Source organism: Mytilus trossulus, chromosome 12 (assembly GCF_036588685.1).
Source record: "Mytilus trossulus isolate FHL-02 chromosome 12, PNRI_Mtr1.1.1.hap1, whole genome shotgun sequence".
Lineage (NCBI taxonomy): Eukaryota > Metazoa > Mollusca > Bivalvia > Mytilida > Mytilidae > Mytilus > Mytilus trossulus.
The window spans coordinates 16574693-16588907 of NC_086384.1; the positions used below are offsets into that span (position 1 = coordinate 16574693).

The 14215-nt window shown below is 31.8% G+C and overlaps 1 protein-coding gene and 1 long non-coding RNA gene across 2 annotated transcripts in view; one reads left to right on the forward strand and one right to left on the reverse strand.

The window, feature by feature from the left end:
- LOC134692259 (uncharacterized) overlaps positions 1-14215 on the forward strand; it is a 100356-nt gene that overhangs the window by 57126 nt on the left and 29015 nt on the right. Inside the window, exons 48-55 of the mRNA XM_063552709.1 lie at positions 462-610; positions 929-1067; positions 1484-1587; positions 2819-3022; positions 4007-4181; positions 4811-5085; positions 5231-5386; positions 6184-6397. Coding sequence (XP_063408779.1) covers positions 462-610; positions 929-1067; positions 1484-1587; positions 2819-3022; positions 4007-4181; positions 4811-5085; positions 5231-5386; positions 6184-6397 — 1416 coding nt within the window. The remainder of the gene's footprint in view (positions 1-461; positions 611-928; positions 1068-1483; positions 1588-2818; positions 3023-4006; positions 4182-4810; positions 5086-5230; positions 5387-6183; positions 6398-14215) is intronic.
- On the reverse strand, positions 12089-13591 carry LOC134692962 (uncharacterized). Its single transcript, XR_010102298.1, has 2 exons — positions 13401-13591; positions 12089-12240 (listed from the first exon to the last, which is right to left on the reverse strand). It is a non-coding gene; the product is annotated as an uncharacterized LOC134692962 (long non-coding RNA).

A 14215-nucleotide genomic window follows, 5' to 3' on the forward strand; every position in this document is an offset into this window, starting at 1 on the left:
GGACACATTCTTATTAATAAATTTCTTATACTATTTTTAATTTGTACCAAACTTGGACAGCAGCTTGTTTATGATCAAAAGCTAGTATCTAGAAGGAAATTTTGTTAAAATTTTGTACCTGTGTATCTGTATTTTACTTATAAATAGACCTAGTTCTTCTTCTAGTTAATATTACTTACAGTCTGCAGTTAAAGTTTTTATAACATTTATTATATTCATAAACTATCCTGGATTTTTACCATACTTGGACAGAAGCTGATAGTATCAAAAGGAATATTTTTATTGATTTTTTTCCACATTTTTGTTGAGCCTGTGATATACAGCAAAAGTAGGCGACACTGGGTCTGAGGAACACTGAAATGCAAGTTAATTTCATAATAATGTGAGATGGTTTATAGGCAATCAAAATCCCTTTTTTCAATAAGTAATTATTGGTATATAATATCATTTTACTGTTGTAGGTGGATCAATTATTATGGGAGACTTTATTAATACCGATATGTATGTAGATATACAGTTTGAAGGTTTTTCATCTAAGTTGGATATAATGATGTATTATATAGGACTGTCTAATCACACTCAAGCTGTTGGAACTGACTGTAAACAATATGTAAGCAGTATTTTATTTCAAGATCCATAATGTATGTATGTATAGTAGAATGTACAATAATATAGGGTTATTGCATGAATATTGGGGAATATTGTCCCGAGTAGAGTTTTATATTGCACAAGATTTACCATATAGTAATAAAACAGGTTACGGTCACAAACCTGATATCTCAAATTCAGCCATGATATGCAATTTTGTGAATATCTGAGCATAGACATATCAACATAAAGAAGACTTTTATTGAAATTTGAATGTTTTAAATTCAGATAATTGAGAAATCAATAAATTAAATATTTATTGTTCTTTTCTACATTTTAGATTGATGGACGTAAGGGAAATCAAGCTGTGGAAAGAACATTTAACATAGCAACCTTGATAAACATTAACTTGAATACATTCTTTTCTCTGACAACACTGCAATTAAAGTCAGGAGGAACATACTATGCCTGGGTTATAGGTAGGAACTAGTATAATACATTCTTCACTCTGTTATCACTACAGTGAGTTACAGTCAGAGTGATATGTCAAAGAGACAACAACCCGACCATGGAACAGACAAAAGCAAAAGGTCACCAACAGGTCTTCAATGCAGCGAGAAATTCCAGCAAACAGAGGGGTCCTTCATCTGGCCCCTAAACAAATATATATATACTTGTTCAGTGATAATGAACATTCTTCTAAAATCAAAACTGCAAGATTACATCTTATTGGAGTTTTTGCCTCAAGTTATTGGGAACTACAAATAAGACCTTTCTGAGAATAGTCATTAGCACAAGACCACAATTCTACTTATTGTTTATATGCTTGAAAAGACAACAAAACATCATGATATTAATATTATCTAATTTTATTTTATTTTTATCTATTCTGCAGCTACAGATGAATCAGGAGACTGTAGAATGATTCACCACAAATTCACAGTTGATACAACACCTCCATTGTATGGTGCTATGACTGCTGGTCCATTTTATAACATGGTTTGTTTTGTTTAGTGTGTCTTTTCTATCAAAGAAGCTAAAGTATCATTAGTTACATTGTGTGCTAGTGCCCTAATTCCAACATATATGGGTCAGTGAATTCCACATTGGGTGTGAGCAAATTTTGAATCCCCTTTTGAAATTTACTGACCCCATGGGTATCGTATGAGGTTACTAGCATCCTGTGTAACAATTGAATCTTAACCAACTATCTTAAGATGTGGTATTTAGACAAGTGGCCTATCAAAGTGATCAGGTCTTCAATACTTAGTTAGTATTAAGATACTAATTCCATTTGTCTATACAAACACATATGCCAACAATAACAACTTGTATGCTTTGTTTTATGAATTTATTTTAATCCTTCACCCTCAATTTCTAAATCTCTTGAAACCTTTCACTGTGTTGTTTAATAAAGGGACATAACACCACTTCTAACCAGATATTGAAGTAAAGCCATTGCCTACTAACCCAATATGAAATATACACATTAAAAACCTGTGCAAGAGCATTTTGAAAACTACTTGAAATGTTTATGGTGATACACAACTTGGGTTCATGTTTCTCAAACTATTTTTATGCACTACCTTGTTTTGTCGGTTCTTTTTAACTGAACATAACCCTGTAGGTACATTTCCAAATGACAGCATACTCTTCTAATAAATGTTTGCATATGCTAAGTCTAAGCTTGATTTTTGTTCAATTTTCAATTTTACCTTTTTCAGAAAAAAGAAGTATTCAGAAACATGCAAATTAACCCAAAAAATAAACCTGAGAGTAATGAAGTGTTGAAATATATAAACAAAATTGAATATTATGCAAAAAGGAAAAATGGCATTAAAACTTAAAAAATACAGAAATGAAGAACTCCATCCTAACCCTCGATCATTGTTCAATGTTGACTTGCTATAAAAATATTAAGCTACACTTGACAAAGCTGTTAACATTATTGTCACTGTACTAGAAATTCAATACCACACAAATCTTGGCCTTCTTTTACTTTAGGGGTCCCAACCAATAAAGAGCTATACTAAACTATTCTTAACCCTAAACCTTACCCTAACCCATACCTAAACCTAACATTAACCCTTATCCTAAAACCTAACCATAACCATGAATGAACCTTAAGTCTAAAGTGAAGGGACCCTGAAAGTAACGTTTATATACTTGTATATCATAGTATGTGACTTGATGGAATTGATAGAGTAAATTTAGTCTTATTTTCTGACAGGACTTGGCCTACACCTCTGACAATACAACTGTTAAAGTTCAGTGGACAAACTATAGTGATCCAGAATCTAAGATATCAACATATGAAGTTTCACTGTGGAGGAATACATCATGTCATTCTGATGGACAGGAAGAACTGTTGGTAGATTGGATAGAATTAACAAACAACTACACAGAATACAGCTTTGTCAATTTAAATCTTACAGTATGTTATTACAATTTCTCCAATGTATACATAAAAAGAAAAGAAGAAAGCTTATTTAAGGGCAGTTTTAAAAAACTAAAACCATCCAAAAATTGAACATTTTGTTTTCTTTACCTGTTTTTTTAATGGCAGCATAGAGTGAAGAGTACAATATATCAAGTCAACATTCTCATACACTAGTAAATCTTTTTTTTCTCTTGAACACTTAGTCTGATTCATTTCATAGGTACTCAAAGAAAAAAAATATTATGATTATAATAGGTTAGCGGCTGATATTTTACAATATCTATACGAAGAAAACCTGATTATCTGTTTATTGTTCTATTAAAGGTCTTTTTCCCTCTCCCTAAAACAGTTTAAAGCTTGACAAAAGCAAGCTTGATAAGGTCTCCTCTGGCATTGTGATGTGGCTGATAACTTCTTCTCTCACATTGTGACGTCGCTGGTAATGCTTAATCTTGTTTTGAAGTTTTGATACAAGAATTACTGAGCGACAGAGCAGGGTGATATAGGTCTAGGGAAGGACGATAAGACAGATTATCATTGTTTCTCAAGACCATAGTTGCAAGGGAGAGCAGAAAATTAATTTCCTGATTTTTTTTCCCTAAGAATTGGGATTGAACCGGAAACCTTTCTCCGATGAACCTCTTGTTTTGTTTTTAAATAACAGCTATATCTCCAGTTTCATTGTATTGAGCTATTAAAAAGATAGCATAAGATTTATTGCAGAAGTTATAACTATTCATTCAGAAACTCACTTGTTCTTTTTTGACAAGTTAAAATTATAAACTGCAGGTGAAATTTACTGCTTTCCTTTACCCTGCTACATAAGTCACCTCGAGTTAAAGATGATAAACGCTAAGTCCATTTAAATTGTTTGCTTTGAAAAGGAAAACTACATTGTTCATTTTATTTTATTAGCAAATTTTGGTTCACAGTTTTACAATTAATTGATCACATGTCATTCTTGTTTTTATTTTTCAGATGAACATACCATATACTGTTATGTTTAAGGTAACTAATGGTGCAGGTCTTTCTATCATACAAAAATCTTCACCAGTTCTATATGACCCTTCTAAACCAACAGCTGGTACCTTGCAGGATGGACCAGACTTTTCAACACCACAAGTTTGGTTTAGTTCGACCAAGACTATAACAGGTGAAAACTTCTGTTTTAGGCAATTTGAGTGAAAAATACCATTTGAAATTTACTATCTGTTTTTATGTTTGCTTTTTCTTTCTTCAATTATTCCTTAGGTATAATTGAATCGGACCTGATGTCCAAAACTGCTTATTTATAGATTTTCTAATTTGGTGTAAATTTTATGCTTCAGTGTGTGAATTATATAGATTATACTTGTTAAATATATTATACACAAGTTTCATATAATTCCAAAAGGTGTTTTGTCTGAAAGCCTTTACAACCTAATAGAATTACAAAAAGAAGTAAAAAAACTGTATTCAGTTCTTAAATTAACATTGTCTGTAATGTCCATTTTCACAACAATTGTTTGTTTAATGTTTTGGTTTAATAAAATTTAATAATGAAAATAAAAACAGCAAATCTTCTGTATTATTTAAATACACTTTAGATATCAAGCAGTCTCACCCCTAATGTTATTATCAACAGAAATTAAATATATATATATATATATATATGTACATGGGCAGTCTCACCCATTTTAATATTATGATAAATAGAAATTTGAAATAATTACACATGACAGCTTATAAATATGGCTTTTCTTCTTTATTATGACAATTAATCATACTTGTAATATTGTTTAGGCTCATTTCTGCACTTTGCCAATCCTCTCGGTTCAGCCTGTCCATCAAGACATATTTCAATGGTGAATGATCCTGACTGGAACAAACTACAACAGATTGGTCTACGAGACCCTAGTGGCAAGAAATGGTCACTGCTGTATCTAACAAAGAATATAAACAAGGATATATATGATGATGTTATTTCTGTTAAACTGGCAAGAGACCACAGAAAACGGCAGATGTTTACTGGGGCATATTATAGACCTGCTAGCTTTGAAAATGGTGGCACATATCATGTAAGAAATTTTTGAATTTCAGTTTTAATTTGAAGTAAAAAAACATGAAACAATAAAAGATGTATTCATTTTTAACAGGTCATACTCAATGCAGTCCAACTATTTCTACTAGAAGATTAATTTCATTATTTTTTCTCTCTTGCAGGTTTCTGTAAAACCTGCTCATGGACATGGAATTGCTGTAACAGAAATATTGTTCTGGGATGGGCTGAATTCCAGTATTGCAACCTATGAATATGAAGAACCAGTTGACTGGGCATCATCAGTTTGTCAGTGTTGTTTACTGGATCCAATACCTTTGGTAAAACCATTGATTTGTCTGCAGTGCATTTGCACCACCAACTTAAAAATGCAGTATTTCATTTCCTCCAAAAAATATATACTGTTTTTACGCCACTTGACAGGTCAAATACATGTTTAATGGAAAAGTATTAATATATGTTGTAACCTGAATTAATACAATTTTCTTACAAGAAAGTTTGTTGAGTATAAGTAAATGAGTGCATACCTACTCATACAAAATAGAGAGTTGACTTGACTTAATCCACTTCGTCCCAAGGGGGACATAGGGCGACTGAGGGTTGCTTTTAGGTAAAAAATTGCAATTTTCAAATGTTCAGGGTAGATAAAATTCAATCTGAGACAAATTTAGGATACAAGTTTGTAATTTCACCAAATATATAAGATACATGATTTATTAACAAGCGGAGAAAAAGTGATAAGATGTACCTTCAAAGGTTAAATGAACACAGCTAGTCAACCTCGATTTAGTTAAGCAGAAAGCAGAATTTCAGCATTTTAAAAAAAACTGATTAGTGTTTAATGTTTGCACTGTGGTTTTTTGACGGATGGAATTTATTATTCTATCAAATCTAGGTTGTAACATTATTATTAAAAGCCTCTTTTCAATATATATTTATTATATTTATTTTGGTGTAAATGAAATAAGATTTGTCACTCAAAGGAAAGATTTCAAACACTGTTTATATTTTCTGAGATTAACTGTTTAATTGTTTAAAACTTTAATGGTTACACATGCTGTATATATATAACAGACATTCAACTTTTCCAATCTCTGTTCTATTTCTCATATTACAGGACTGTGATTATTGTAATTGCTCAAGATATCTGTCAGATAAATATGGAAACAGTACAATACCTACAGTACCTAGTACTACAACAGGAACAACAGTCCTGACAACTACACAGCCATATGATATAGTGAATAATCCTGATAACAGTGAGGTTTCAGAACCTGTAGATACCAGTAACCCAATAGCACAAAGAGCATGTGGCATTCAAGTGTTCTCTCGTAAGATAAATTTGTGTCTGCTCAATCTATACTCAGATACCATTGATGTCTGAACATTGTGATTTGAATGCAATATCTCAGTTTTTTAAAAATTAACCCATTTAAGCTCACCTAGACCAGAGTTTTTGTGTGAGTTATAACTTTCAGTATGCATCTGTTTTATGTTATTAAATTTCAATATTGTGTCTCATCTGAAACCACTAGAAGAAAACCGTGCTGCATCATCTTTAATAAGGGGTTTTAAAAACTAATAAGATATGGTATACAGGTACATGTAATTGTTAATGAAACAAATATCAAACAAAGTTTTTAAAAATGAATTGGATATAAACAATAACAGGCAACTGTATGGCCTTCAACCAACCCTGTTAGTCTGTTATAAGGGCCCCAACATAAACATTATGAAACTATTCAATTGCGAAGACTAAATGCCTAGTTTATCATGTTTGCATATGGGTAGTCAAAGTAAAATGACAGACCTGAAGCTACTTAATTTTCTGATTGAAAGTTTTTGTCATTTAATTTAAACATGATAAAAGTTAATGCCAGTTTTTTTTTTAAATCTACTCCCTCACATCATTGTAAATAAATGATTAATTCAATGCAATTTTAATGGTCACGTTCCTTTAGCAATTTATTTACGTAGACCAGAATTATAATCCACCTAACATGAAGTGTTAAAAAAAAATTCATAACATGTAGTGGAGATACCATTTAAGAAAACCCAAAACGTTTGTAGTTATACATGTATGTAATAAAACTGATTTTACCTTTTTTTCTGTACATGATGTATATGCTTTCAAGTATTCCCCATTACATTTTCTGCATATTCCTTAAAAGAAAAAGAAAATCATAAAATTCATATAAATGTAGAAAATATATGTGATAATGTCATACAGTATATATAGCGGATCATATTTATATTCAGCTTAAATACAAGGACAAAATCAATTTTGATAGCCTATTAGAAACCATTTAAGTTGGGGGAGGGGGTTACATTATGTAGCTTACAATAATAAAAATATAATAATTAATACTCTATTTAAAAAATCATGCACTACAATGTACTAAATCAAATGAAATTATCTTATTTGTGTAAAGTCCAAAAACCAAAAAAATTGCAAGAAAAACATAAACAATATACATATTCAAAGATATAAAATTTAAATTGAAGAAACATTCATATTCTATAAGTATATTATTTAGATATTTTGGATATTTTGGAGGAGGTGATACTTTTGAAAATTTGGAAAGTAAATGATAAACTTCATCATGTTTATCATGTTATTGCATAAACTTTCACAAATTTGGAAAGTAAATGATAAACTTCATCATGTTTATCATGTTATTGCATAAACTTTCACCAGTACCAATCAAAAGTGAAAAAAATAACTAGCTATGTCCCCCTTTAAAAAATACTGGATTCTCACCTATAAAAAAAAACTTACATCAAGGATTTGTATAGTTAAATCCTTGGTTATATGTACATGTATATACAAATGTAATTTAAAACTTATTTTGGGGGGTGCAGGTGTGTGGTGGAAAAAAAGGGAGGGTATCTGTATTGGAACGTGTAAAATCCTGTTACAGGCTTTAGGCTTTTAAACACAGCGGAGAAGAGCCCCATTGTTATGTGTATTCTTGTAGGGTAGCTCTACAAAACGTCCATGCAAGACTTTATCATACATGATATACATACATGTATCAACTTGACATGTCAAATTAATGTCTAGTCCAATTAATTAAACTTATGACGTTTGGCAAGGCTATTTTAATTTTTTTCTGGGACACCTTCCTACAAAGAAGGCATCCCAGAAAAAAAATTAAATAGCCTTGCAAGACGTCATAATTATTTGGACTAGTCAATGACATGCATTGATGCATTGACATGTCAGATTTCAAAAAGATAAAGTTCATGTATGGGCATATGTTTAAACAAACAAAAAATGAGAATGTTTGGGTACATGTACATGATGTAGGGATATTTTTTAGTACAAAACCGGCACTGATCCAGGGAGTGGGGGTCCCGGGATGGAACCCCCCCCTCTTTTTGGACGATCAATGCATTTGAATGGGGACATTCCCCCCTTTGTCCTGGGTTAGGCCCCCTTTTTAAATGGCTGGATCCACACCTGAAAAATGTTCACAAAACAAAGTACATTGTACTTACCCGAGCCAATGGGCACAAGTACACCAAAGTCGGCTAACATTCGTCTGCTCATGGTTGTTGTACAGCTCCGGTAAGGCTTGGCCTTTCCCTCATGAATTGGATACTGGCACAATGCCTTTTGTCTCCAGTTTATTCCAAGGACATCTCTATGATATGGACAAACACTAAAGTCACTCTCAACAGTAAACAACCCCACTCTTTTAGAAATAAGTTCCCCCTCGTATGTGACGTCTGCTATTCCTGTTACACCTGCATTTAATCCAACTTTCAACAAATGAGCTTGTATATTCCTCTGGCAGTCCTTTAATCTTGATAAAGTTGTATGTGAAGGGTGCAGTGATGATATTCCACACTTTGTAGAGGCAAAATATCCAATTGAGCAGGAGCCCATGGGGGCTGCCATTGTCAAAATGTATTGCATTGTGGGTAAAGGGAGATAACTCTAACAAATATTTTAGCATTGTCCAGTCTTTTTGTAAGGACAATATTTGTATCAATGAGACAAAAACACAAAAAAGCAATTATTGTTATAATAAGATATGACACTTTTTTTTCATAATTAGTAAAGATAACAAGGTTTCCCATGTGTTTTGTCAAGTATTTCTTTAATGAAAATTATAAATTTCAGTACTTTTATACTGAGACTACTATAACACAGAGATTGGTCACTACCGATTTATCGTGTAGTGTGAGTCTCCACCTTTTCAGCTACGTTAATATAACGTAGTTTCGTATTCAATCGTAGTTTCGTATTTATCAGTAGCAGACGACAAATTTCATCACCTAATCACCGAGACTACTAATTGTCTATTTCAGTATCGGATATAATTAAAAATAAATCATAAAAAAAAATGAATTAGAGGGAAAAAGAAAATAAATTATTAATATTTTCGTTTAACTATTCATATCTAGATATTTTTACTCAGTTTATAGTTCGTTAATAAATTTTAATTATGCGGCGAAAATGCAAATGTGATTAATCTTATCCATCTTAAAGTTTGGTACATTGTTTTGCTACAGGTCCGTTAATTGTATCTAATAAACAAGTATTTTACCTGTAAAGACAGGTAGTCTCAATAGCATGGGAGGTGAATTTGTTTCACAGCTGGGTGCCCTCAAGATACACGAGGCTCCGTTAATTGCAATAAACTTGTATACTTGTACAAGGTATTTTTACAGCTCACTACGAGTACCCATGTTACATATTTATTGCAGTAAACCTTGTCAATTACCATCGTTGCACTGGAGGTAGGATTCAGGAGGGTATAAATGGGGTTTTACAATATTCAAAAAACATGTAGAGAATGGAGAAAAATGGACCGTCAAATAAAGAATAGAGACTAGAAACTAACTCGGTGTTACAATTTAAAGAATAGAGAATAATTACACAGAAATAATCAAATCAAATATGTTATTATAGTAAATAAAGAAACCCCACCAAGAACCTCATTCAGATTATCCTACGTAAATTTTATTTTTGAACCCATATTTTTTTCGGTTTCAACCCCTTTCTCTTATGTCTTTTTTTTTAATTTTCAGTTTGATAATTAGGTGGTGCGGTTTATTTCTGATCACATATAGTCATTGCTTTCTATTAAAGATTCAGCTAATAAGGATGCCTTTCATAGTCAGTAATAAATGATAAATCAAAGATTCCTTATTCAATCAATTTAGATAAAGATTTTGCAAACAATGTATTTTGCGGCAAATACATTAGAAACACAAAATTTCATTATAAAAGTCAAATGAATAATTTACTTGGGTAATAGATCAGAAAAGAGTTAGAACTTCACATAAGCTAAACTGGACCCCTGCTGTTGTTTCAATCTTCGATCATGTCGAAGTATCAATCAGTATGTGGCCAGTTTACACATAAGCCATAAAAATTAAAATTATGAATAAATGTTCCCCCAAAATCGTCGTCATTTTTATTTTCAAATTCACAATGATTTTGTTTATCTTGGGATGATTGAAATCGATCTCAATTCTTGATCTTTAACGGAGTGATTATACTGCATCAGATATTGAATCTGACAAGGATAAAGTCTCTGCTGCAAAGACTGCAAAAAACTACAAAAGAAGCAGCAACCGCAGTTGCTTGTCAATCGAAACGACAAGCTATATATCAGTGGCCCGAGTGTGACAATACTTAATGTTGAAGGCCATACAGTGACCTATAGTGGTATATGTCTGTGTCATTTTGGTCTCTTGTGGTGACAGTTGTCTCATTGGCAATTATACCACATCTTCTTTTTTATATTATTCTTCCGTTTCTGGTTTCCATGGCTATTTAAGAAGAAAAAACATTCTAATCAAGATAAAAGGTAAGTAATAAGTCTCTCCTCAGAGACCAAACAACACAGAAGTAAACTTCAGGAATTCCGAAATCGAACTGCCTAGAACAATGGCCAAAACCAATACCATAATGAAGTATATAAATAGATGAAATGGTATATTTTTGTTTCAAAATCTTATGTTTAATGGCGACATTTCCAACGAAATGCTTTTTATTTAACAGGAATTGTCTACAACAAAAACAACATTTTTGAATTTATAATGAAAATCCTGTTTTCAATTTGATCAGTGAAAAGTATGGTGAAGGATTGTCAAATTTCAATTTCTAAGCTACATGAGAGCACCAGTGGCAAATATTTCTCGAATATGGGGTTTATTGCGTTTTTACAAAATCTTTATGAGATCTTATGACGTACATTATAATTTTTTGCACCCTAGTGATTGAGGTTGTATGAAGTATCTAAAACTCAATTAAATTTGTAATATCACATTGTTTTCGTTGACAATTTCCAAATATTACCACGCCTCAACTGAAGAACTGAAGTATTTTTGGTGAATTGTATTTCTTGGTGTAACAAATCTAGTTATATACCATTTAATGTATAGTGCAGTTCCAGGTTTAATGAAACAAGATGTTCTATATGAAGAAAGCTTCCAGGTTGCATGACTAAATGATCAAAATATCATACAAATTATATGTGTGAGCAAAAACATTGCAGAATGTATGAAGATGAAGCAGGGTCAGATCTAAACAAGACTATAAAATATGATAGTATATGATGATGTCACTCTTTCTGTCAATTAAAATTCAATTCACAACTCATCTGTCAATGATGAATATTTTATGTACAGTCAGTCTGATGATCCCGCAATGAAACATTTTTCAACATGTTTAAAGTTAGTTCTGATTGTGTTGTTTCACCTATGTCTCAAGTCAGCATACTGTATTTCAGTGGTTGGTACGTGTGGTTCATGTCTGTCATATCTGATTTTTTGGTAAATTGCTTTGTTAATGTAGACTATTCGTTTTCTCTACTGTAATATACCAACATCTCCTTTTTAAATAGTATTAGTACATGTATTGCTTAAAGTCGCTTTCCCTTTAATATATCAAGATGTGTGGTTACTTGTGTGTTTTTTAATTGACCTGTCATTCAGACTAAGCATGTATGTAAATTTCTGCAATTCAGTTGTAGAAATCATCGACATATAAATAAACATGTATATCAAAATTCATAAATATTTATTTCTCCATATACTGAGACAAGCATAACAATATGACAATGAAATTTTAAAATAATAATTATTTTTTTTCACTTTGTCCAGTAGACTTCAACGTTCTTCCAAATCCAATGCATGATTTCTTTCTGGGATAATCCTACAATAAAGAATATATTATCAATGAAAATGTATAGAACCTTTATCATTATAAGATCTCATAATTTAAAAAGAAGATGTGGTATGATTGCCAATGAGACAACTGTTCACAAAAGACCAAAATGACACAGAAATTAACAACTATAGGTCACAGTACGGCTTTCAACAATGAGCAAAGTCCATACCTCGTATCCCAGCCTCGTATTTAGCTAAAAAAGGCCCCGATAAGACAATGTAAAACAATTCAAACGAGAAAACGAACGGCCTTATTTATGTAAAAAAAAAATGAACGAAAAACAAATTTGTGTAACACATAAACAAACTACAACCACTAAATTACAGGCTCCTGACTTAGCTAGGACAGACACATACATAATTAATTACTCCGAGATTACTCTGACTTCCGACTGCTGTTTTGCAAGACAAGCTGGGGCCGTAGGACGTCAGAGCTCTCCAATATCAAAAAGTGGATATTTGCCTACCCAAAATAGATGCGCTGCTTCATCGCTTCTGGAGCCGACTGGGGACATTGGAATTTTATAAATAGGGCATCCATCTCTTCATTTTTCATTAATCTCTTCATTTATGTAAGTTCTACCTGCCAACCTTTATTTATCTATATTTTAAAAGTTTTCATAGTGACCCCTCCATTTCAGCATTTTAAATAATGTGGCTGGGTTAAACATGTTTATAGCAGGATCCCAACCCTCCCCCTGCTTTTAAAAGACTGATTTTATTTTATTAACAGATCCAAATATAAGTCTGAATTTCTTAAACTAACAATATAAATGAACCTTTCATTCGTTATCAGACCTCATGTTGTTTATTCACCTTGTCACTCGAACTTGTCACGTGTGATTCTTAATTATGCATCGGAAATGTCACGATCACAGAAAAACGGTATTTCGTAAAATTACAAATTTTACATGAGTACAAAGGATTATAACCAAGGCTTGTACTTAAATATCAGGGAAACAGATTGTTCATCTGAACTATAAGTGATGATCGAATTTCTCATTGACCCAGTCCCATACACTGGTAAAAAATGGTGATTACCTTCCGATTTAGTCAGTAAATTCAAGTATATAACTGCATTTTTTTCTATTTAAAGTGATTATAAGCAAACAATAATGATTATTTCAATGTTATATTCACACTTACCTAAATATAAACCTCTTTAAACATACACATTCGCTAAATAATTATTTTTCTTCAGCAGTCAAAGATGGCGGATTTTTCCATCTTGTCGAACCCATCAAGTCACGTGACTCAGATGTTATCGATGACACAAAAATAATCACGATTTGACTGGTCAGTACAGGAAGTGACCAATCTCTGTGTTATAGTAGTCTCAGTTTTATAGTACATTATTAAAGGCATTATGGCACAATCTGACATGCTAAAACAGACAAATTATAATGTATACAACTTTTTTAACTAGGTCAGCTGAAAGTAGTTGAGAATAACTGTTTATATACAAATAATGCATCAGATTGACCAAATTCATGTTCCTAACATTATTTGGTATCTGCCTGATTCTTAGGCGGACTACTACTTAACTTTCAATAAATATTTCCAATAACTCTAATAATGAAATTAACATGATAAATGTTATATAAATAGAACATAAGGTTAAAATCACAAAAAAAATTATCCTGCAAATCCTGTCGAAGATCTTTTATTAAGGAAATGGTATATTAAGTTGATAAGCTCTGTCGTTACTAAAAATGCTGTTCAATTAATCCACCTTAGTGACAATTGCCTCCAAACTTAATTATATATTAATTGTACTTTGAACAGTAGCTGTTTAGCTTGTCTTTAGGTCTTTCGTGGATATTTGTTTGATCAACAAGCATGCCATATTCCCATAATTATCCATATCTGCTTAAAGAATAAATACTTTCATTACTGAAAAATGGAAAAGGTTGCAAAACTATAAACAGAAACTCATAAAATAAAATTGCTCTAATTTGGTT